The following is a 24,406-nucleotide window of genomic DNA, read 5'->3' as shown; positions in this document are numbered from 1 at the left end:
TCATGGTCCCTTCCTCCAGCTTCAAAACCAGCCATGGCCAGTGCAGTCTTTATCTTGTCTCATCACTCTGACATTGACTCCGACTTCCATATTTAGGGACCCTTTTGATCACAGTAGGTCCATGCAGATGATCCAGAATGATCTCCCTATTTTATGGTCAGTTGATTAGCAATCTTTTTTTTTTTTTAAAGATTTTATTTATTATTTATTTGACAGAGAGAGATCACAAGTAGACAGAGAGGCAGGCAGGCGGAGAGAGAGAGAGAGAGGGAAGCAGGCTCCCTGTAGAGCAGAGAGCCCGACGCGGGACTCGATCCCAGGACCCCGAGATCATGACCTGAGCCGAAGGCAGCGGCTCAACCCACTGAGCCACCCAGGCGCCCCCTTTTTTTTTTTTTAAAGATTTTATTTATTTGAGAGAGAGAATACATAAACAGGGGGAGCCACAGGCAAAGGGAGAAACGTGCTCCTTGCTCAGCAGGGAGCAAGGAGCCCCTGCTGATCGATGGGAGACTCGATCCCAGGACCCTGGGATCATGACCTGAGCCAGAGGCAGATGCTTAACCGACTGAGCTACCCAGGCACCCTTAACAACCTCAGTTCTGTGTGCAACTTGAATCTCCTTTTGCTGTGCTGTGTGACATAACACAGATTCCAGGGATCAGGACGGGACGGTCTTTGGAAGACCCTGATTCTGTTAACCCCGCTTGTCAGCTCAGTTGCTCTGTGGAGCCAGAGCAAGTATCCAGAGATAGCTGCCCTGTGGAACAAATTTAAGTAAAATAGTGACATAAACATGGTAACATATTTAAAATCCCCAAGTCATTTCTGGCACCCAGTAGGTGTTCAGTACATGAAATCTCATGATTATGTTCAGTGAAGGGCTCGCCTGTGTCCCCAGTGCTGGGATGGGGCCCATGGGGGAGGGTCCCGTCTCGTCTGTCCCCAGCTTCTCTGCCTCCCAGCCCCCACGGGCATGCGCACATGTACGCGCGCGCGCACACACAGGCACACGCACACATACAAAAACACAGATGTGGACACAGACGTAGCAGCTAACTTCCCTGAAGAACAGGGAAAGTCCTCTAGCTCTGCTTCCAGCTCCCACAAGCTGTGTGGCAGAATGGCCTTCTGGCATAAATAAAAATAAACCCCAGACGCTGCTTTTCAATCAGAGGATTAGCCTAAATGTTGTGAAACAGAAAGCATGAAATATGCATTGGAGAAACAGCTCTCCCCACTCCTCGGCCTCCTTGCATGGCTCCAGGCGGCTGGTGTCTGCGTGGGGCTGCTTGTTCCCACCCGGTGAGGCCATTGATGATTTGTGCACAGTGTCAGTAAATGCTGTTATGACATTATTAATGCTCCGCATTCCGGCGAAGGACAATGGCCTGTTGCCTCTTAATGTGCTGTCTGTGGCTGCGGTCACAGAGCATTAAGTGAGGATTTTAAACACCGTCAACTGTTGGTTTCCTTCTTTCCTCTTCCTGCCCAGGCCCTGTCTGTGAGCTTCAGAAGCAACCTTGAAGCCTGGAGAAGGTGGCGGTGGCAATCTAGGCTCGGATCCCCAAGAGGCTTCCAGGGAATAATTGGGGGGGGGGGTTTGGGGGCCTGCGGGGAACCCTTGAGTGCACCCAGGAGTGTTGACCTCTCTTCGGGGGCAGTGAAGGGTGTTCGCTGTGGGGGCTGGTCCCAGAGAAGCTGGGCCTGCTGGGCAGGCAGGGCTGGTGGGCTCCCTGCTTTGCCCTCGGCTGACACCCCAGAGGACCCGGATGCCAGACCTCCAGTGAATTTTATTGGTCTTGCATAATGTTCTAAAAATATTGAGTCCACATTTTACAATTATGCGACTGCACGTGGGAAGTCCAGATTTCTGACTCTTGAAATAACTGGGCCCACACAAAACAACAGTGCATGTCCCCTTTGGGGACCTCCGGTCCTTGGCACTGCCTAACTGCCGTGGCCACTTCCCACTAGGTTCCTGCAGTAGGCTGAACAGTGTGCCCCCCCCAAATTCAGGTTCACCTAGAACCTTGGAACATAATCTTATTTGGAAAGAGGGTCCGTGCAGAATGTAATTTATTAAGATGAGGTCATATTGGAGTAGGGTGGGCCATAATCCAATGACTGGTGTCCTTCTAAGAAGAGGAGAGGACATGGAGAGAGACAGAGAGAAGCCCTGTGGTGCTGGAGGAGAGATTGGGGAATGCAGTTGGCAGCCAAGGAGTGCTGGGGGTCACAGGACCCGCTGGATGCCAGCAGAGAGGCCTGGGCCAGACTCTCCCTCAGGGCCTCCACAAGGGACTGACTCTGCCAAACCCTTGATTTAGGACTTCTGGCTGCCAGAACTGTGGGAGAATCACTTGCTCTCGTTTTAAGGCCCCCGACATGCTAGTTTGTTATCATGGGCCTAGGAGACAACTTAGAGCACCTTCCCTTCTTTGCCTGGCCCACCCCCAGGGGTCTTGAGTACAGTAGTCCTGCACAGTATACATCACCCACTTCTCCAAATCTCTTCCCCAGAGTCCTGCTTCCCTTCTCTGGACAGAGGCCCTCCAGCCTGGCCACGGCCTCCTGCTGCTTTGGGGTGCATGGGGAAGGCAGTGGGGGGGGAGCCAGGAAGTGCCATAGTCTGACTGTCCGGGCTGTAGCAGTCTATGCCCTGACGCCCACGATGGGCTAGCCTGTGGTTCTGTTTGTAGCCTCAAGAGAGAAAGAGTGAAAAGGGGATGTTTTTGGAATCTGGTGTGACCTGCTGTGTCAGTCCTTGGATGTGCTCTGATTATTATTATTTTATTATTATTTATTTATTATTATTATTATATTATTATTAGCTTTGCTGATCTCTTCTAGCTTGCTTAGGGTGGCTCTGGTTCCTTCTCAGAGGGCCATGGCTATTTAACTAGAACCATGGTTCCCCATCTTCGCCAGTTATGTCAGCATAATCCATGGCATTAAAAAAACCAATGTGCCCAGACCCCAACTTTGGTCCGGAATCAAGGTAGGAGCTTCTGTTCCGTCAGGTTCCGCAGGGGACTCTGCTGGATCTGGGCTGGGAACTCTGGCCTGGAGAGTAGGGGCTTGGCTTGGGTTCCCTGGAAGTAGGTTCTCAGACAAGGATGCTAGTGCCCATAGTTTATTTCAGAGGTGACCCCGGGAGCATGGACAGAAGAGTAGGGGATGAGGCAAGGAGGGAAAGAAAGCGAGCTCGGGGTGTGCGATGGAGCCGGCCACCACCACAGGCAGCAGGTATGGAATGTGCTGGAGCATCCCGCCTGAGGAGAGGTATCTGTCCATTCCTCGAGGGCTGCTTCCGGGACATCAGTGCCCTGGCGCTGCTGTCCTGCCCTTGCACGTTCGAGCATCTTCCCACAGCCAGAAATAAAGCCTCAGGCAGTGTCGCATGTGTCGTCAGTAGTCTGCCCTTTGGCCTGTGGAGGTGGACGCCCGGGGAAAGGGTAGGGGCAACGACAGCGTCCATGCAGGTAGACAGGAGCGGGAAAAATCATAACGGCCACACCGTGAGGGCTCATAGGCACCAGCCGCTGCATTTTCATGTCCCCCTGGGAGGCAGGTTCTAAAGAGCTCAATCAACGGCCAGGGAAACTGAGGCACCAAGAGAGCATCCACAAGGTTGCATGACTAAGGGTGCACAGACTTCCTCCTGATGTCTACAGCAGACAGCACGCAGGACCATTTACACTGATCTTTACTGTAGACAAGGGGGGATAGGGGGGCGGCAAGAGGGGAACAGTCTGAAAGGAGGCGGCTGGGTGGTCTGGCTCGGACCATGTCTGCCCCCTGCCTCCCTGCCTGGCTGCAGGAAGGCACCTTCCCTGCCTACCTCAGAAGCCACGAGCTAGAGGGCAAGGCCCAGAGGGGATGGGGAAGACCCACTCCCACCTTCTGAGCCAAACCAGACATGGCTGTGCCTTTCCTCCCCTTTGGCCTGAAGTGCCAAAAGCATGACCGCCCCGATGCCCCCCACCCCGAGCTTACACACGACACAATTGGAAGGGCCATTTCATTCCTGAGTGTAGATGTGGAGTTCACCTTGACATCCGGGGTGTAAATCAGTGCCTGGGTGTGTGGCAGGTGTGGGCCAGGCAGAGACCCCTTCCCTTAGCTAGCGCCTGGGCCGGCCTGCCACGAGGCCTGCCTGCACGGAGGCACGGTCAGCATGTCCTTGTTCAATGCAAATTTGCTACCTAGCTGGAGTAACACGTTAATCCGCCAACACCAATTCATCATCAGTTTTCACATTAGCAGAGAGCAAGGCGAGATAATGGAATGCGGGACAGGTGAATTTTGATGAAGAAGGAGCAGGAAAAGCAGGAGCATGAGTCGTCGCTGGTGAGAAATGGTTCAGAAGTGGGGCTGGGAGGTGGGCTAGCAGAGGGGTTGGAGGCGAGGGCCCCAGCTGGATGGGCTCCAGGCTGGGTAGATGGGAAGTAAAGGTTTTCTCCTCTTCAAAGCCAGGCTTTAGAATCACTGCTGGGATGGCAAGACCCTCAGGGTCATCCACGTCCTTTAACACGTGGTCTGAGGCCTTGGGCTCTTCTTATTAGCAAGGTGCCTCCCTGTCTGTGCTTGGTCGAGGTCTGGTCCGGCAAGTGCTGTTTCTGCCTGAGTGCTTTCTCGAATGTGAATGCGGGTCTGGCTTTGGCAGATGCCCTGCTTGGTTGCGCTGGGAGAAGCTGCCACCCCAGTGGCAGACGCATCTCCAAAGTCAAGAGGTGGAGGAGGTTGGGGGAGAGGGCGCGCAAATGCTTCACAGAGTTGGAAAGCGCCTTAGCTGACTTCAGTCACTCTCATTTCATCGTGGAGAAACCGAGGCTTTGGAGTCTTCCTGACTTGCAGGCATCAGCCACTGGGTAGTGGAGGATCTGAGACCAGAACCCAGGTCTGCCCCGCGCTCTGGCTGCTGGGCTCCGTGGAAGAACCCTACCAGTGCAAGAGGCGGAGTTTGAACCCAGCGCAGTGAGTAAAGGGGAGCCAAGGACAGTGTCTTCCAGAGAGGGCCAGAGGATGGGTGAGGGCGGCGAAGCGACCTCACAGCTTCTGGGACCAGGGTAGAAGCCCCGGGGTAGGGTGTAGGGGTGGGGGTGGGAGTGGGGGTGTGGAGGGGGGATGCAGAAGCAGCAGGAGGGGGGGCTTCTCTCAGCACCAACCTTTTCGAAGCGGCCCTCGGCCCTTGGGGTTGCTGGCATGCGGGTTGCTCTCGAAAGCGGGGCTGGGGACGTTACACAGCTGGAGTGTGGCGTAGGGACCCCCCGGCCCCTCCCCCGTACCGTGGCCGGGAGGGCGCGCTGCCGGGCGGCGACCACGAGGTGGCGCCGGCGCGCCGAGGAAGCGCGGCGCCCGCTTCTGGGCCGCCCCAGCAGCGGCTCTGCCGCCTCCTCCGAGGAAACAATGCGGCGCCTCCCCGCGTAGCGCGGCGCGGGGCCGGACGCCGGACACGCGACACCCGAGCGCGGGCCGCCGAGCGAGCGGGCGGCAGAGCGGGCGTGGGGCGCCCTCGTCGAGAGCCATGGGCGCGGCGCGGTGCCGGGCCGGGGTGCGGCGCGGCCCGGAGGCGCGGGGGCCCGGGGCGCGGGGCCGGGGCCGCCTGTAGCCGGCACCGAGGGCGCGGGCCCGGGGATGAGGGCGCCCGCGGCGGGGAGCCCGTCTGCGCGCCGCGGCGCCGTCCCGCTCAGCGAGCGAGCCCTAGCAAGCAGACGCGCGGCCGGCGGTCGGGGGGCGCGCCGCCTCCCGGCCCCAAAAATGTGAAGCGGGGAGGGCGGAGACGCAGAGACGGCCGGGCTGGGCGCCCTCGCCGCCCTCCGGCAGCCGCGCTGTTCGGCTTCCCCGCCCGCCGAGGCCGCGCCGACCCCGCGGGCCGCCGCCGGAGCAGCGAAGCCGCCGAGCCCCCGCGCCCCCCGACCCCCGCCTCCCTCGGACCCGGCTTCGGCCCGCAGCGGGTTCGCGGCCCGGACGCGGCGGGAGCAGGGCCCGGGACGGTGCGTCCGGCCTCGCCCGCGGCTTCTCGCCCAGACAAGTTTGAACAATGATCACAGTCAACCCCGATGGGAAGATAATGGTCAGAAGATGCCTGGTCACCCTGAGACCCTTTCGGTAAAGTTCTCTCCCGGATGGCGCGGGGAGGTCTTTTTCTCCGAGGGGGCGCTGGGTAGGGGTGGGCGAGGTCGTTCCCCGAGAGGGTGCCTGTCCCAGTGGCGGGGGGGGGGGGGGCGGTTCGTGCTTCTACCCTTGTGATGGACAGCGGGGCTATGGCAGGGATGGAGCCGAGGTTCGGGCTCGGGTGGGGAGGGGTGGGCAATCTGAGACGTGTTTCGAGTTGGTCTAGGTTGGAAAGGACTCGGGATGCGAGGGTGGGCATGAGGGCAGAAAGCACCCAGGTTGTGGTCCTGGCCCTCGGCCCAGGGTGCCCCTTTCCTGCTCCTTGGGGTCCTTCCCACTTTGCAGACGGCCCCACCCGGCGGCGAAGTTAGTGCGCCGTGCAGGGCGGCACCCCCCCCCCCCCACCCCGCGTGCGCGTGGAGCCCTGGGTTGAGTCCTCCACCTGTGCCACTCCTCTGCCCCGGCCTTCTGCTCGCACTCCCCTTCTCGCGGCGGGGTGCGGGCCTGTCTCCAACGGGAAGGTTCCCGAGATTGGAGCAAGGACCTCTCCCCGCCGTTCCGCTGGGAATTCGACCCTGGATCAACAGCGGTGGAGAGTTGGTGGCAGGGGTGGCGCTGCGGAACCCCAGGGCAGCGGGAGCCCGGACCTCTGGGAACCTCCGGAGGCAGGAGGATGGGAAGACCAATGCCCCCAGCCCAGTCTTCCGCAGCCAAGGCTAGGCAGGGCTGGGGCCATATGGGGCTGGCTGGTGTCTGTTGAACCCATCCCAGGGGCCCCCGGAGCCTGTCAGGGAAGGGGCAGCTCCTTCCTCTCTCTGGAGCCTGCGGAGCCTGCCTGCTGCCCAGGTCTGGGAGATGCTAAGTGATGGGTGCCCAGCGGGATGGGAGAACCACCTTGCTCAGGGGGGCTGGGGTCGAACTCCAGAGGCCACAGGTGGGGTGTGGGTGCCATCCACCCTGCAGGGGAAGGAACTGGGCAGGTGGATTTGGGTCGTGGGAGAGGCGGGTTTTGAGCCCCCGCCCCTGCCAGGGCCCCGGACGGGGAGATCATGGCTGAGGTGTCTGTGGCCTCCCCAGCTCCTCCTGGGTGGGCCGGCTCTGTTTTGTGGAGCTGAGGAGACCGCTTTGCGGATGGCAGGGATCATGATGGACCACCACTGTCTGGAGGATACAGGAGGGGAGGATCGTAGAGCTGGTGATGCTGAGGGTATGGTCTTGGGCAGGAGACAGGGAGGCAGCTGGAGCTCTGACAGAAGGTTCCCATGAGAAGCAGGGCGGGAAGCGGGTGTCTCTGGAAAGGGCCTTACTCCTCCAGGGAAATCCTCAAATCCCTGGCTGACGCTGACTGTTTAGAGGGTCCTCTTCCCAAGTCTGCCGCCCCATGTCGACCCCGCCCCACAAGTCATGGGGGGGCCAGCCAACTAGGGTGTCAAGCTTTGGCTGGATATTTTCTGGTGCAATTGGAGGCGGCTGCAGGAGCCAGCACCACGGACAGCGCCCACCCCTGGGAACTGCTTCCTTCTGGGGTCCTGGCTCTTTTCGGCTCTTATCTAAAGGCAGGATTCAGAGGTGGGATTGCATAGGTTCCCCTCCCTTCAAGTGGTGTGTCTTCGCCTAGGGTCTGTCTAGGCTGCCCAGAGACCCACAGCCACCCGTGGAGTCTTTGTGTCCCCTTCAGATGGAGGGGGGGGGGTGCCTCCCACCACGTCACCCCTACTTGTTTTTAAGGACAGACTGGAGGCCCTGTCTCCTCTGTCTTCCTCTGGCAGGACCCTTATACTGTAATTGCTCCTGGCATGTTGTTTGAATAGATACATGGATGGACGAAACCATTTTAACTTGAGTCTACTGTGAATGGCCCTAGGATTGAGGTCTGGCAGAGACAGAGGCAGATGAGGTGTGCTGGGGACTTCAGATTCTGGGCGAAAAGTTTAGATTTCTTTTTCACAGCAGGACCTGCAGCCCAGGTCCCTAGCTCTAAATACAGTCCCACAGCTGTGGAGGGGGTTTGGGGAAGGAAGGGACCATAAACTCCAGGAATCTGTCCTTGTCCTCAGGCCGGGAGGACGAACAGCTGATTCCCTCAGGATCTTCCTGGGTGTGCAACCACCGACTTCCTCCACTCTTTCTCTGGCTGCTGTCTTGAGAGCAGCCTGGCTTCATCTTGGGATCCCAGAGCCCCATCCCCAAGCGTGGTGGAATTCAGTGAGGGGGCCCTCAGAGGTGAGGGGGCAGTGTCCATTATGCTGTCTCGCTTGTCCTCCTTGTCCTCTCCCAGGTGAAGCCTTCAACGCTTTCTCTGCCTTGGGGGTTCTGCACCCTCTCTCATTTAACCTCTAACAGCTTCATTTAAATATGCGGTGGGAATTTTGTTGCGCTTTTATTTTCTTCTGCAATTGTGTGTTTTCTTTAATGGGCTAAGTTTTAATTAAATACCGCTCTGCCAGCTTCAAATAATGAAGATTAAAATGCATAAAGCAAGTCTTGCATGGAGATACAAACGAATGTGGTGTTGAGGCTGGCGGGTGGAGGTGAGAGGGCTAGAGGCCTCTAGCATGACTCGTGGGGCCTCCCCATCATGAGCCTGGCTTCACATGAGATGGGCTTCCTCATCCCGACCAGGGTGGGGGGGAATCCCCTTTCATCTCTACCAGCTTTGCGAGTCCCTCTGATCCATTCAAGGTCCCAGAACACCTCCATCTCTGGCCTTCCCAGTGCTGGTTAGTTCAGTTCTCCCGTTTGGGACCCAGCACCTGGTATGGAAGCAGCAGGAGACGGGAGTTCCCTGCTATCCCCCTGGGGCCACCCCAGTGCCCCACACCTGGGAAGCAATCAGATGTGTGTTGAAGGAATGAACAATTGTCCTGTTTTGGGTGGCTCTCCTGACCTGTGCCCTGGATGACCTACCACTTGTGCACAGGTGTCCACTCGCTCTGACCGGTCCACCGCACAAACTACCATGTGCTTGCCTGTTAAAGATGTGGGTTAGGGAGAATCTGGGCCCTGCCCTTGTAGATCTTCCCCTCTGGTAGGGATGGGGGCACATGCCATCACCCTCGGACACGATAAGGAGGTGTTCAAGCCAGCTCATGACTGATGGCTGTGGCAAGACCTGTGTACACAGTGCAGAGCCGGGCCCGGGTGACTGATGGGATCCAGGTGGGTTTCGTCTGGACCAATGACTTGCCCTCCGGCTGGTGTCAGCACCTGCTGTTTGCATCTATACCAGCGGTTCTCACACTTGAGCAAGGATCAGGATCGCCCAGAGAGCTTGTTCAAACACGTTGTTTGCACCACCCCCAGAATGTCTGACTTGGTAAGCCCAGGAGTGGAGCCCCAGATTTTGCATTTCTAACAATGCCAGCGTGAAGCCGGCGCTGCTGGTCTGGGGATCACACACTGAGGGCTGCGCTAATGAGCCGGGCTCTATCTGGAGGCTGGAACTTGCCCGAACTCTGCCTGTATCATTGTCCCTTGGGGTTTCACGTGAGGTTCTCGGCCATCTCCCTGTCGTGGAGCTCTCTTCATTCTGAGCTCAGCCCCGTATCTTCTGTCCCCCCATCCATCGTTCCATCCTCGCTCCCTCCCCCACTCATTCGTGCAGAGCCCTTGCTGGGTGGGGGTGCTTCCCGCTGGCCTGTTTCCGACCTGCTCTCTCGCCCTCTGCAGGCTCTTCGTCCTGGGCATCGGCTTCTTCTCACTCTGCTTCCTGATGACGTCTCTGGGAGGCCAGCTCTCGGCCCGGCGCCCTGGGGACTCCCCCTTCACCATCCGCACAGAAGGTATCTTGGTGGGGAAAGGGGAGTCAGAAGTGGGTGCAGGTGTTTGTGGGTGGAGGGGAAGGAGGCCTTTGAACCAAGCAACTCAAGGGACTCTCTGGGGCTCCGTCCCAGGGATCCAGGCCACCTCATCTAGGGACGTGGGAATGGATCGGGGCCTTGGCTTAGGCTCTCTGACCCTGCACTGCTTTGGCTTTGGTCCCAGCTGTGATCATTGGGCTTCTTCTGACCCAGACTCTCCGGCCAGGGAAGGGCCTTTGAGTCACGGCTTCCCAGGCATCAGAAGAGGCTGCTTGAGTTGCTTCCTTAGTGTGTGTGTGGAGGGGAGTGTTCCTGAATATGACACCTGTCCCTTTGAGACGCATACACTCTATGCTTTTGACCCAGTCTGTGGCCACAGCCGAGGGGGCCGGGGCTGGGACGGGGGTGGGGGGCGGGGAGAGGCGGAGGGCAGGCCAGGCCCTGAGCTCACGTGTCTTATCTCTGAGCTTCGCGACATAGTCCAGACCTTTGTGGCTCCTTGCCCACGTGACACTTGTGAGGCGGTGGAACAGAGGATCAGAGCACGGGCTTTGGGGATCCGATGGACCTGGCTTGTAGCCTGGCTCATTATTTCCCAGCTGTGTGCCGTTGGCCAAGTCACTTAACTGACCTCTGGGATTGAATGAGCTCACGGCACGGGGGTGTGATGGGGTCCAGACCTGGGAGACCTCCTGAAGACGGGCCCTCCCCCCTTCTCTTTCTACTCAGTGAAGAATGGCGAACAGTGCAGAGTCCAGCTTCATGGGTCTCAGGGGCTCTTCTGGTCACCACGGGAGGGAGGAACACAGGGTGTTGGGGCAGCCGGGGCAAGTAGGGTTTCTGGAACTCTTTGGCGGGTTGGCTCGGTGGGCTCTGGGCATGTCTCTATCAGTGGGCTCTGGGCATGTCTCTGTCTGAAGTCTGCTTTCGCAAAGCCTCAGGGCCCAGCTGTGTGGCTGCCCTGTTCCCAATGGCAAGTATATCCTCCAGGAGCATGGCTGTCGTCTCAGGGGGCGCTCTGAGGGGCACTTATGCCATCTGGTGTCTCATCATTAGATTTGTTCCTTTGGTTTAACATGTACTTCTTTAAACTTGCAGAGCTCCTGGCATGAATTCCACATTTATTAGTCATTCAAGCCTGAATGTAAATGAATGTATCCCACCTCTGACTTGCAGAGATGCGTCAGTCTCTCTGAGCCCCAGTTTTCTCCTCTGATAAATGGGAACGAGCCCTGTGTGCCCAGGGTTGATGTGAGTCGTGCTGAGATAGCACATGGGAAGGGGCTCGAGCAGCATCTGGCAAATAGTACAAGCACCGTCAGTATTTACTGTGTTCAGTCCGAGATGGGGACACTGCAGAAAAGGTTATGTAGGGGAAAGGGCGAGAGGATGCTGGGATTTCTGCACAGGAGGTGGGTGTGAAGGAGATTGAGGCTGGAAAAGGGGGCAGGGGGCGGTTGTGAAGGCGCACTTGAGGGGCGGCTTGGAGAGAGGTACTGGAGGTCTCGGGTGGATCATGGGGGACGTGGAGCATGAGGAGACAGCGTCTAGGGAGAGGTGCTCAAGCCACTCCTGGAGAGGGTCATGCCTGCCTGGGGGGCTGCTACGGGGGCTTGAGGAAGCGGGACCTCCAGAAAGGTTAGGGATCCAGGAGGTGGGGATAGGGGACTGGGGGAGGAGGGGGAGTATGGTTGGGCTCCCATCCTTCTGCTCGTTTCTCTGGCAGGGGATGGGGCCAGTGGCCCAGAGTACAGGGGGCTTGTGGGAGCCCTGGTGAGCCATGCACTGTGCAGTTTTGCCTGGTAAAGGAAGTGGGAGGCCAACCCCAACCAGATCTGTGTCTTAGGGGTGGGCAGAGCCCTGGAGGGGAGAGCACTTGCCCACGGTCACCCAGTTAGAGTAGATGCATGTGTTTGTGTATGTGCACGCGCGTGTGCCCGCGTACATGCTCATGCTTTCCATCCGAGCGTAATATCCACAAGATGAACGCATCGCGCAGCCAGTAACTGTGACCGGGAAACGGAGCGTGAGCAGCCCCTGGGGTGCCCTCCCGGCTCCACGCAGCCAGTGCTTCCCCACGGGTGTCAGGACCCTGACTTCTCACAGCACAGGGCTTCGCCTGCTCTTCAGACGTCGTGAGGAAGGCACCGCGTCGTGGCTGTTCTTTCGAGTGTGCCGTTTTCCTCTGTTACTCCATTTGAGAAGGCCGTCCCCGCTGTGTGGCCGTAGACGCTTGTCCCCGCTGCAGTCATGTGAACTCCGTTGTGTGAAGGCCCCGCGTGACGTTTACCCACTCGACTGGCGGTGGACGTTGCTTCCAGTTTGGGGCGTGTGGCTGGTGACGCTAGGAACATCCTGGTCCCTGTCTTCCGGGGCACACATGCATTTCTCTTGCGTACACAGAAGGGTGAAGTTGCCGGGTCTCCTCTCACTTGTGACATCAGTTCTCAGAGCAGGTTCAGCCAACTCAAAGGCTTTTCACATTTCCTGGGTCCCTGGGCTGGAGGCTACGCGCTTAGAATGTGGAACTAAAGGTGGGGAGGGGGAGACAGATGGGGAGGGAGGCCTCACCCTTCTGGAGAACTGACTGTGGCTTGGTCCCCATCCTGATTATCTTTGTCCCCCCTGGTTTCTTTCATGCCTTTGGATGAAGTGGATTTTTTTGGAGAGACGCAAAAGCAGGGACTTGGAAGAGCCCCAAGTTTACATTGTGGGTTTAAAATCCTGATCTTGCAAAACACGCCTCCTCCAAGGACACCCGCACGCTGTGCCTGGAGCGGCCCTGCGGGAACCCTGGGAGGTTCGAGCTTTTCTGCCAAGGAGCCACACGAGCGGAGGCCTGGGGCTGGAGGGTGGTCAGGTGGAAGGGGCGGGAGGGGGAAAGGGAGACTGGAGGTCAAGGGTGGCGGTTGGGTTGTGGCGTTGCATTGGTTCCCGTGTCTGTGCAGCCCCAGGGCAGAATTGGGAGAGAGAACCTCAGGAAGGCACGGCTTTTTAGGGGGGGAAATCCTTGCACAGATCAGCAAAGCATCTGAGCACAAATGGGGGAAACAATATGTTGTGTCCTGGCCCGTCAAGCCTGGGAGGGAAGTGGGCCCCCAGGACGAGGCTGGGGGGTGGCTGGGAGAAGCAGGGTGTTCTCTAAAAGGAGGGGGGCCCTGCCATAGCCTCTGTGGACTGTGGTCTCCCAGCAGAGGCTCCGGATTCCCTTCTAAGCCAGGTTGTATTTTGTGATAAAGTTCTCTAGTTTGGGGATAAAAATGTAAGAGACGTCTTCTATATTCTGCACACTCCTCATGAGATTCAGGAGGGGGCGGGGGAGGCTAACAGGAAGCGTGACTCCAAGTCTGACCTGATTCCCTCTTGCTGTAGGTGGGCCTGCCTCAGGGGGCTTTTTCTCCCAGAGAAGGAGGGGGTTTTGCCTGTGCCCTCACCAGACCCCGGTCCCTTCTCCCTGCCTCCTGGCTGCACTTCCCTTCTCTTGTCCTAAGGAGGAACTTGCTCTTCTCTTAGGGGCAGGGGGTGGGATGTGAGCTTGTGTCTCAGGCCTCTCTCCTGATGTTGCCGTGGATTCCCCGAGCATGTGTGGCTGGCTTTTCTCGGTCTCTGTCTTGTCTGGAAGAGGTAGCGGTTAGAGGCCATCGCTGGGAGAGGCCTGCAGGCGGGAGGGCCTTGGCTCAGCTGTACATGGCTGCCCTGAGGTTCCCTGGGGGCATGGCCCTGCCAGACCTTCCTACCCCTAGCTGGGATTCGAACCTGGGGAATAGCAGAAAAATACTTCCTTGCTCTGTAGCTGTCTCTGGCCTTGGATCTTGGTGTTAGGGAGCTTGTCCCCTCAGAGGCTGGTGATGGATGGGTGGGCCAGGGCACAGGGCCTGTCCTTGTCTCCTGTGCTGCCCAGAGCCCCAAGCCTCAGTGACCTCAGCTGGCATCCGTGGTGGCTGTGTGCTGAGGGACACATGTGCTCATTTCTCCAGCTGGGCAAACACTTAGGTCGCAGCCCCTATCTCAAGGTCTCTCTTATCTGGTGAGGCGGGGGCTCCTTCAGTTTCCAGGAACCAGCAAGAAACGGTTGGGGTAGGGACAGGAAAGGAGGACAAGGCAGGGGACAAGGGAGGATCTGAGAGACAGAGGAGCTTGTCTGTGTCTGGAGGGGTGGGGAGGGGCGGGGAGGGGCCAGGCCTGGATGGGTCATAAAACACCTCAGTCTGTAACCAGGAGGAGCCGCCTGTATCTCTCGGTGTGCCGGCTTTCCTTATTTATATGGAAATATGGAGGGAGTGCGTGTGAGTCCTGAGATGTGTTCCTGGGCTTCAAATTAAATACATTTCAATTTAGCTGACACCGGGAGCGGTAAGGTGACTCAGGGCCAGCCAGGGCTCAGGTTCCACTGACAGTCGGGGATGGGCGGTGGCCTCCAGGGAGCAGATCCCACGGGAAGCTCCCCGGAAGTGGTGGGCAGCTTCCAGTCTGCGCCATCTAAGCCCCAGTGATGGGGGAGGGTCTCGTGGTCTTGGTCCAGTCTGATGGAGGTGTCCTTACAGACCCATCTGAGAGCCGCAGATGGCGGCTCTCCTTGGAGGCATCCCTAAGCCCTTGGGTCTTCTGGGGTCATTCTTTCTGTTGATGTGTTTAAAGAAATCCCTCCTATGTGGGGCCATGCAGAGCCCCACAGATCTCCAAGGACTCTCTGGGGTGGGGGGCTTATGTGTCCCTGGCCACCTCCTCTCTGAGCTCCTGCTTCTGTGAGTTATCCTGCTCAGTTTGTCCCCTCCTGTGTTGTCCGTGTCCCTGACATTGACCTACTGGGAAGGGCACCCTTTCCCCGATTCCTGGCACAGAGTAGGGATGATGGCTTGGGGGCTGGGACCACTGGGATGCACAGCAAGCAGATGACAGGTCCCTCCTGCATCCCCGCAGCTGGAACCCCCCACCCGACCCCACATTGCCCTCTGGCCGCCTTGCCTCCGCCACCTCTGAGCCCCTGTGCCTTGTTCTCGCTCCTCTTCTCCCAGGCTGAACCAGAAATCTCCCGTCTTCTGACTTGATATGCAGTCATTTTGCTTTCTCTCTGTCTCACTGCTCTGGGCATCTAGACTCCTAGACTCTGCTCTGGCCCACCCAGGGGTTAGTAAAACAAAACTGAGCTCTCTTCCTAAGGGGATTCTGCTGGCTTTTATAGGAACAGTCTTTCCTTTCCTGTTACTCTAATCTCGAGAGGGGCAGTTAGGGCAAGAGCCAAAACAGGAGTCCCGGCCCATGGAAACTCAGGGTTCCGTAGTCCAGTGCCTCATTTGTAGGAGGAGAAACTGAGGCCCAGAGCAGGAAAGTGGCATGTCCATCCATCCTGCACCCGCGTGGCTGGTGACAGAGGAGGTGGAGTGCAGGCATTGTCACTCCCACCCCAGCCTGTCCCGCCGTGGTGCTGTCCCGGCTCTGCTTGGCTTCTGGGGCAGCTCTGGGCCAGATGGGGCCGCTCTTCTGCTGCCTGTGCTGTGGGGCTGGGTGCATGTGGGGGGGAGGGGGGCTGTGTCACTGAGGTTCCAGGGCGGGGCTCAGGCAGTGAGGCGGAGCCAGGGAGGCTGGAGATGAGCTCGGACAGAGGGACAGCAGGGTGACAGGGCAGGGTGCCATGCCTGAGACATTCTGGGGAGCTTAGCTCTGCTCCAGAAGCAGTGATGTGAGCTCGGCATTGTCGAGGGGCCGCATCTGCAGGAGCGGGCTGCTGCCCACGCTCTGGTCCCGCTGGGCCTGCGTGCTCTGACCAGGTCATGGTCGGGGGGCCTTGGTTAACAGGCTCTGACTTAGGGTGTCCCCAGCTGCAGTCTTGCTCTCCTCTTCTCATGCCATACCTTTGAGGAAAGGACCACCCAGCCTGCGCTGTAGCATTGGCTCATCAGGGCTGCCCAGGGAAGGCGGGGAAGGCTGTGCACTGCACAGCTCCAGGAGTGGTACCAAGCAGCGGCCAGGTCAGATCATCTGATGTTCCCCTATTTTTCTAGCTGAGATGATAGGAACCACCACCCCCACCTTGCTTTACTCTGTGCTCCAAGCACATACTACGTTTGGATGGATGATGGGCTTGGGTGGGGGTCCCAGGGATGAGAATGGTTTGAGAGACTAACCATCACCCCTAGCTCCGTGGAGTTGAAAGAGAGGGGGAGCTATTTATATCTTCTTGGATAGATTGACTAACTGGCTGAGTACTGAGCGAGCGTGCTGGGACGGAGGGGTGGGAGAAGCTTACTTCACTTAGCACGATGGTGAAATTGCCCAATACCGACTGGTTTGTTAAAAATCCACCCAGTTTTCTGAGAAGGGAAAGTGGGAAGATTGCTAGTTACCTCAGCTGCTGGTGCAGAGATGGGCTAGAGACTGTGTTTCTTTCCTTCCTTCCTCTAGATATGCATTTTTTTATCAATACCCGAACACACCCATTTTCATTCTTGGGCGGGGTGTGTGTGTGTGTGTGTGTGTGTGTGTGTGTGTGTGTGTGTGGTGTTGGAGTTGGGGACCCTCGCTTTCGTAAGGAAACTGCAGCTCCCTGATGCTCCAGATTCACATGCTCCAGCATGTGAGTGACCGCTCCCCGGCTCCTGGTGACCTCCTTTCTGAACTCTGGTGGACTCAGTCCTCTGGGGAACACAGGAGGTGACTTAGTCAAGAGAGAAAGCGGTGAACGCCACTGGACCAGGCTGGGCCCAGAGCAAGGGGGTGTGGGGGACAAGCAAAGTGGAAATGTCACAGGCAGCCTTGGTAGCTGAAGCCTGTCTTGGTCCCCCAAGCCCTCCCCTGCTTGGAGCAGGGGAGACCAGCCCCTCTGGCCTCTTCTCTTTTCCCCACCTCTGCCCCTGGGTCCCTGTGGCCTGCCATGCTCTCTTCTGTCCCCTCCTGGCACTGTGACAGCAGACAGCAGATAGGACTTGGTATTTCTGACTTGAGTTGGGGCCCCAGAGGCTGATAATGTTGCTATGAATGTCCCTTGGCCACAGAGCTCCACTGTGGGGGGGAGGGGGTGCGTGATGGCAGAGGCAGGCGAGAGCCTCTCTGAGCTCACCAGGCCCTGGCCCCTTCTTTCTGGAGAAGCATATGCTGCTGGTGCCCCAGCCCTTGGCTCCCGCTGTTTCCGAGCACTCGGGCTGCCTCATGGCTGCTGGTGATGGCCATTCTTTGCCCAGGGCTTCTTGTAACCACTGCCGCTGGCTGGCCACCCTCCAGCAGGTGGGGAGTAGCAGGAGTTGGCTGTCTCTGCAAGCCACCCTCAAGCAGTGACCGGCAGGAGACGGGCTGCACATGGCCCAGGTCCCTCACCACTGGGCAGAGGACTCTGGGGCAGACTTGGCATCTGCTGGTCTCCCAGGCTGGTGACTCACCCTCTCTGGGCTGTCTCCCCTTCCCTGTGTCACCTCTTCTCTCCCTCACTGGGGTTTCCTTTACCTCCCAAATGCATGACTTGTCCTCAAATCCTTGTCTTGGGGTTTGCTTTTGGGGAACCCAACCTCAGGCCCTCCCACCCCCCGGAAGCCCCTGGAAGCACTCAGGTCGCCATGACTTGGCTCATTTGGTATGGGAGGTTCAGAGCTGGCTCGTGGGCTTTGCAGGGAACCAAACTGGGGATTGCGGTGCCTGGACCTGAGCATCCGTGGACCGTTTGGAGGGGGTTAAAATTTTCACATGAGGGCGCCTGGGTGGCTCAGTCGGTTAAGCATCTGCCTTCGGCTCAGGTCATGATCCCAGGGTCCTGAGATGGAGCCCTGCGTGGGCCTCCCTGCTCAGTGGAGAGTCTGCTTCTCCCCCGGCCCCCCGCCTCGTGCTCTCGCTCTCTTGCAAAAATAAATAAATAAAATCTTGAAGAAAAAAACAAAACAAAAACCCTTCACATGATTTGACTGAGATTAGGTGTAACGCTCCATTCTGCAGGCGCCGAAACAGAAGCCCAGAGACGTTAAGATGATCTCAGTGTCACCCACTGGTAGAGAGCAGGGTTGGCCTGGGGCTCTGTTCCCCAACACAACGCAGTGGGGGAGCCCCTGTCCTGCAGGGGTGAGGGGTGGGGTGGGCTCACTCTCCTGACCCCTCCTTAGCCTGCAAAAGCGGGAGTGGGGTTGGAGTCAGCCACCAGGTGGCTTCAGGTAGGCTGCAGCCGAGCCTGACCGTGTGCCCGCACTCTGTCCGCAGTGCTGGGAGGGCCGGAGTCGCGCGGCGTCCTGCGCAGGATGAGCGAGCTGCTGGAGCTCATGGCGAAGCGCATGGACGCGCTGGCCCGGCTGGAGAACGGCAGTGAGCCGCACCGGGCTGCCGGCCACGGGCGCTTGGCTGCGGACAGGTAAGGGGTACGCGGAGGGGGAGGGGCACTCAGGGTGGAGGAGGGGGGAGCACCCCGGCTGCTGGTGGGCGCCATATCAAAATGCGCTCCCAGAGCAGGGGTGGGGGGGCCCTGTCGGGCAGCCCCCTTTCGGCTAGCCATGTGGAAACATTTAAGAATGCAGAAGCAAGCCGGTGTTACAACCCCGAGCACATGCCCGCCGCCCTACTTAACAGCCGTTATCGTTTTGTCATGTTAGTGGCCTGACGTCCTTTTTTCCTTTTTCCTAAAAATCGCAGACAAAAGCTGGAGGGCCCTTTCCCGGCTTCCCCGTAGGGACAAGGGACTTCCTGAGTTAGGCGTCCGTTCTTTGAGTCCGCGGTAACCGTTGGCATATGCCTCCGTTATACGCACACGCCACACACACACACACACACACACACCACAAACATGGGGTGTGGGGTGTTTGCTGGCCCCATGTGAGTGGATCCCACAGCACGCTTCCTGCACCTGCGTTTTCCACTCAACACGACAGCTTGGAGCTCTGTCCACGTTGGCGGTCACGTGTGGGATGGGCGTATGGGTAAGATGGCCCAGCGGTTGTCCGTCCTCTACCAATGGGCCTGGGCCATTTTTGCCAGAAAGAATTTCTTGGTTTTTTCATTCTAAATATTCCCCTACTGAGTCTGGAATGTCCAAAGGTCTCTGAGAGTTGGTGCCGTGGTCCCTTGTGCCTCAGCAGTGGCCCCGGAGCCCCTGCGTGAAACCAAATCATGTGTCTTAGGTGTGTGAGTGATCTGGAACCCCAGAGAAGGAGGATGTGTGAGGTCAGGGCCATCATGATGGGGCGCCTTGGCCCTCAGGCTCGGCTGTGGAGGGCGGGGCTTGCCGTCCACCCACCCCAGGGAGATGATCTGCACTTGACCTCTTTTCAGCACTGGGGTTCCTCGTGGGGTGGATTTGCTCCATGTGTTCTAACTGCTAAAAAGTAAGTTTGAAACCCACACTTTACACGATTTAGCAAAAGCTGTACCTTGGCCAGTGTGACTTGCTAAAATTGTTCTACTGCTGAAAAATATCGTTGAAATCCACACTTCCAGACAATTTGTAGGAAAGCTGTAGCCCAGCCAATATGTGTGATGGAAAAGCCAAGGCTCCAGGCGTTTCCTGTTTGGAGTTTGGCACAGTCTGGGTTAAAGTGTTGCTGGGCCAGTCCTGGTCATGGCGGGACCCTGGCTGGCCTGAGGAAGGTGGTGTGGGTGGCGGACCCCTCCTGTGGACTGGGGTTTCTTTGCCCCGTAGCCTGCCTAGGTTGGGCTGTTGGCCATGACACCATCTCACACTGGCCCTGCCGATGGAATGTTCTGGAGGCCCAGTTGGGTCACTGGATGTCGGCGTGACTGCTTTCATATGAGGTGGCATTTACCAGAAGCTCACCCAGGGCCTGGTGTCATCCTTATTGCATTACCTCAGTGGTGTCAATGGTCCCAGGCCCGCTTTATGGGTGCTTCCTTTCCTGCCACAGCGAGGGGGTAGCTGAGGCCCAGAGAAGGTCAGGATCTCACCCAAAGCTGCACAGCTCTTAAGGGGCTGGGCCCGGCTCTGGGCCTGGGCCAGCAACTCCAGAGCCGTGTTTCCACCACTGAGCTCTTGATAGCCATTCACGAAACATGCGGCTGTGTGTGGGTTAGTTTTTATTCCTTTGCAAGATGTTTCAGATCAAGAATTCACAGCCCAGGGACAAGATACCCTTTGTTAGCTCTTTGCCTTGATTTGTTTTGGTTTGGAAAACGTACGCACTGAAATGACAGTCCGGGGGCCACATGGTGATAGTGTTGGGTGCCTCTCCCAGTGCGTGGCTCCTGAGCGGGCTGCGTGACCGTGTGCCGGGTGGATGCTCTCTCAGCATCCTGGACGAGGATCTGACAGCAAACTGAAATGATCCACTCATGAAGTATGTCTTGGACCTACTAAGTGCCAGGCTTGGCCAGCGGTGTTGAGGCCCAACGATGAACCTTGTCCTCACTCCTGTGGAGAAGACGGGCAGGAACCAAGAAACAGAAATAAGGAAGACAAGTTTAGTCACTGTGCCTGCTCTGAAGGGTTAGGGATGGGTGCCATGGAAGGAACTAGTCACACGGGGAGGTCTAGGAAGCCCTTTCTGAGCTGGTGGTACTTAAGCTTGATTCTGTGGGAATCAAGGAGCCAACTGTGGGAAGGAGCCAGCTACAGGAGGAGCGGGGAGTAGAGAATTTGAAGTAAAGCGAGCAACAGGTACAAAGGCCCTGGGGTAGGCATAAGCTTGGTATGTTGGAGGAAAAGAGCCAATGTGAAAGCCGATGTGACAGAGCAGCATGAGGGGCAGGAGAGGCCCACAAGGCAGGGGGCAGAGGCTTTGTCAGCTGTGGTGAGACCCTGGGACACTATTCTGAGAGGTGTGGGAATTTGCCAGAGGGCTTTCCACCAGGGAGTGCTGGGACCTGGCTTCTTTTTTAAAAAGAGTTCCAACCACTGTGTAAAGAAGGGAAGCCCGGGAGCTTGTGGCAGAAATGGGGAGGAGGTAAAAGGATTGGGCTCCCCTGGAGCTCCCTCTGGGGCATAAGATCATTTTCTCCTCTGTGCAGAGTCCACTTTCCTCTCGCTATCTGTGCCCCTCTAATCCAGCCCCTCACCCTCATGGCATCTTTTGCCCTCTGCTGCCTGCCCCCAGCTGTGCTTCCACCTCTCTGGGCTGCTGGCTCAGCCTCTGCCCACAGGGCTGCTCACCAGGCTGAGGGCAGAACGCCAGGCCGCTCTCCCTCCACGAGCATCCTGCTGTGGGGGGCAGAGACGAGGGTCAGGTGGCCTGTCTTTTTGGGCGGGGGACCTACTGTCAGCTCGTTCAGCATCGTCTCTAGTTTCTTCCAGTCCTGGTCTCTGCCTCCCTCCCTCCTTCCCCTGCCCTGCCCTTCATCTCCTTCAGAGGGGAGTCCGCGCCACCTCCTAGCTCCATCCCGGAAAATAGCAACAATCCATCAAGACCAGCAGAACCTATCAAACCCCATAGGCAAAGCCATAAATTGCAGGGACATTGTTGCCTCTGGTTTCAGGGAGAGAAATGGTGGGTGTGTTCAGGGCATGGGGGTTGCTGCTTGCTCACACCTCGCCTGTGCACAGATACTCCAGCCCCTGCCCCATCTAAAGCCCCTGGACTGACCTATCTGGGCTAGGCAGGAGGGAGTCCGGCAGATGCGCGCTGCTGTGTTTCCAGCAAACTCTGTTCACCTGCACTTGGAGTCCTCACTTCGAAATGATCTGTGGCCTCAACACCCCCCACGGTCCTCGCCTGGCCCTGCTGGAAGCTTCTGGACTGTTGCCTCCTACCCATGGTTGGTATGTCCTCAGGGAAAGCAAATTTGCTTTTTTAGCCTAGGAAAACCTAATTAGGGGTTATTTGCAGATTTGCTGCAAATGGCATCATATTATGTATCCTAAAGCCAAACAGTAATGATCTCTGAATTTCCCATAAGGCTTCTCTGCAGCAGCAGAGACGACCAACATTTTAGGCTGTTGTTATTCGAGTCAAATAGGAGTCCGTATCTGCTGGACGCTTCTGTGTGTGGAGTCTGGGCCGGGGTTTCTAGAGCTCTGTTCTCAGAGGGACCCTGCTGGGGAGGGGCAGCCACACCCGGCCGTGTGCACAGGGAGAGGGTCCTCAGGGCTGTGTTGGAGAGTCACTGCTCACTGCAGTGAGGGGCAGACTCAGGGCTGCATCCTGGCTGCTGGCTGGGGGGCAGCAGCAGGTCATGTGACTGCTCTGAGCCCTCATCCTCTCTGTCCTCATCTGTCAGTGAGAGATAACGCTGGGGAGTGGGGGGGAGACCCTGCCTCCCCCTCCAGCCCCCTCCTCCTCCCCAGCCCTGTGGTTTCTCTCCCTTCCCCGCTGGGTGAGCAGAGAGAGAAGGGGCGAGCTGATCACACTTGGGAGGACCTAGAATCCCCAAGGAGGAGAGGGAGTTTGGGGTGAGCCTGCTGGAAGTGGGGGCGGGCATTTCAACAAAGTAGCACGAGCCAGGTGCTCCAGACAGAGGCAGTGAGCAAAACTACCCGTAAGGCTCAGATGTGGGAGGAGGGGCTGGAGGACCTGGTGGGTGGGTGGGAGCGAACTCAAGCTTGAGGGCTGCGAAAACTGTCTACAGACTCTGTACTCCCCAGTTTATGTCTTCAGTCTCAAATATCCGCATGCCCACTCAGCTGGGTGTCCCGGGAACAACTCAGATGAGGCGTGTTCTGGACACACCTGAATCCCACTTCTCCCTCCAGGCCATGCCAGTCCCAGCCTTTCTATTGTCTGGACCCCCAGCCTTGGAGTTAGCCTCAACCCTTCTCTCTCTCACTTGTATCCCGTTTGTCAACAAACTGTCCCCACATTCCGAATGTCCCCAGAATCCCACCTTTCTCCACTGCCCACCACTTCTGCCCTCCTCCCACTGATTCCCAACTCAGCAGCCAGAGAGATTATTTTAAAATACCAATTTGGTCAGGAGCCTCCTCTGTTCCCCACCTCCCCCATAGCTCCCTGTCACGCCCAGTGGCCCATGACCCCCATGCCCCCAGCCCCGTTGTCTGTCTGGCTCCTCCCCTGCTATCTTCCCACTTGCTCCCTGGGCTTCAGTCCACCAGCCTCATCACTGTTCCTGCAGCACAGCCATCTCCCTCTGGGCCTTTGCACAGGCTGTGCCCTCTGCCTGGAAGCTCTTGTCTCAGATCTGGCCGGGTGAAGGAATCCATTGTCTTCCTCCCACGGTTTTCTCCCCTGACTTCCTTCAGTTTTTGCTCACATATCACCAACGGTCCTTCCCCGAGGACCGGTTTCAAATTGCACCCCGTCTCGTCTCCCACATTCCCATCCCTTTTCGTTCGTCGCCACCTCACCCCGTGTATTTTCATGATTTGCTTGTCTGCTGTCTCCAGAGCTGGAACAGGTGCCCTGTGAGGGCTGAGTTTTTTGCCTGTGTCACTTCTGGATCACAGAGTTCAATAAGTAATCATTGGAGGAAGGGAGGGAGATGGGGAGGAAGGGAAGAGCGGCAGTGTGCGTGCCCTTGGGTGCCCTGGGGGTTGTGCCTGTGCCGCTGTGCTCAGCGGGACAGCAAGACAGAAGCCAGGGGCGCTGTGGCCACCGCCACCCCAGACGAGTTCCCGTTGTGGAAGCTGAGGAGGGCGGCCCAACTGGGAGGGCCCGGTTACTGCCGCGTGGCCTGTAACGACCTGGTCATATCACACTGGGGATATGTCTTAGGAAAAGAATCCTAACTTAGAAACAGGTGTATGAACAGCTTGGTCCTTGATGCCTTTTTTATGGTGTCAAAAAGCGTGAGCAGGGGGCACCTGGCTGGCTTCTTCGGTGGCGTGTGCAACTCTTGATCTCGGGACTGTGAGTTCAAACCCCGTGCTGGGTGTAGAGATGACTTAAAATCTTAAATCTTAAAAAACCTCACAAAGTTGGAGCAACAATTCGCACGTCCCCCAGCGAGGAAACAGCGCGCGGACCGTGGTGCCTCTGCTGGGCGCTGCTTGTGCTGCCATCAGATGGGATGTTGACAGGGACCGGCAGGGATTCCAGGGGTAAGGGACCGCGTGAAGGGCAGGTTTTACAGTTATGAACAGAGTTGGACTGCGAGTGCGCAGAATCCAGCAAGAGTCCAAGTACCGATACTCAGTGCAGCATGTCACGATCCCTGTCCCTGGGTAAGGGGATGACGGTTTTTCCAATTTCCTTATGAAAAAAAAAAAACTCAAAAAATGCTTCTAGACATTCTTGGCCATCTGTGGCCCGAGCCAAGAGCCTCTGGGGTCTGCGTGTGAAGGCAGGGGGGCAGGGCAAGGGACAAGTGACCCAGGAAGGCAACTCTGGGGGCTGCTTTCAAAGGCTTGCCTCAATGATGTCACACTCCGTGCGGGGCCCTCCCTCCCAGAACAGCCTCCGGCTGGAGGTCAGGGCACTGGTCTGGCCCCAGTGCTGGAGAGAGGCCAGACTGGTGGTGAGGGACTGGGGTAGCTGGGTGACGAGGTCAGGATCAGTTAGCCCTGCAGGATGGAAACCTAGCCACTGTGACAGGTGTGAATGGGTTCCGCGTCCTAACAAAGACAGAGATTCTCAACATCCCAAGTATTTGCCGTTCGAAAGACAGTGCACCTG

General features: G+C 57.7%; 1 protein-coding gene across 6 annotated transcripts in view; it reads left to right on the top strand.

Annotated features, from left to right (window-relative positions):
* MGAT5B (alpha-1,6-mannosylglycoprotein 6-beta-N-acetylglucosaminyltransferase B) overlaps nucleotides 1-24,406 on the top strand; it is a 75,823-nt gene that overhangs the window by 4,809 nt on the left and 46,608 nt on the right. For 2 of the 6 annotated variants that reach the window (XM_047708726.1, XM_047708727.1), the window contains exons 2-3: nucleotides 9,790-9,902; nucleotides 18,099-18,246. In XM_047708726.1, the coding sequence (XP_047564682.1) occupies nucleotides 9,790-9,902; nucleotides 18,099-18,246 (261 nt within the window). Of the gene's footprint in view, nucleotides 1-4,933; nucleotides 4,981-5,499; nucleotides 6,115-9,789; nucleotides 9,903-18,098; nucleotides 18,247-24,406 lie in introns of those variants that run through there. The other 4 variants (XM_047708728.1, XM_047708725.1, XM_047708724.1 and 1 more) reach the window with 4 other exon arrangements.

Source organism: Lutra lutra, chromosome 16, assembly GCF_902655055.1.
Source record: "Lutra lutra chromosome 16, mLutLut1.2, whole genome shotgun sequence".
Taxonomy (NCBI): domain Eukaryota; kingdom Metazoa; phylum Chordata; class Mammalia; order Carnivora; family Mustelidae; genus Lutra; species Lutra lutra.
The sequence above is the reverse complement of the archived record's forward strand: the minus strand, read 5'-3'. Positions and strand labels throughout refer to the sequence as shown.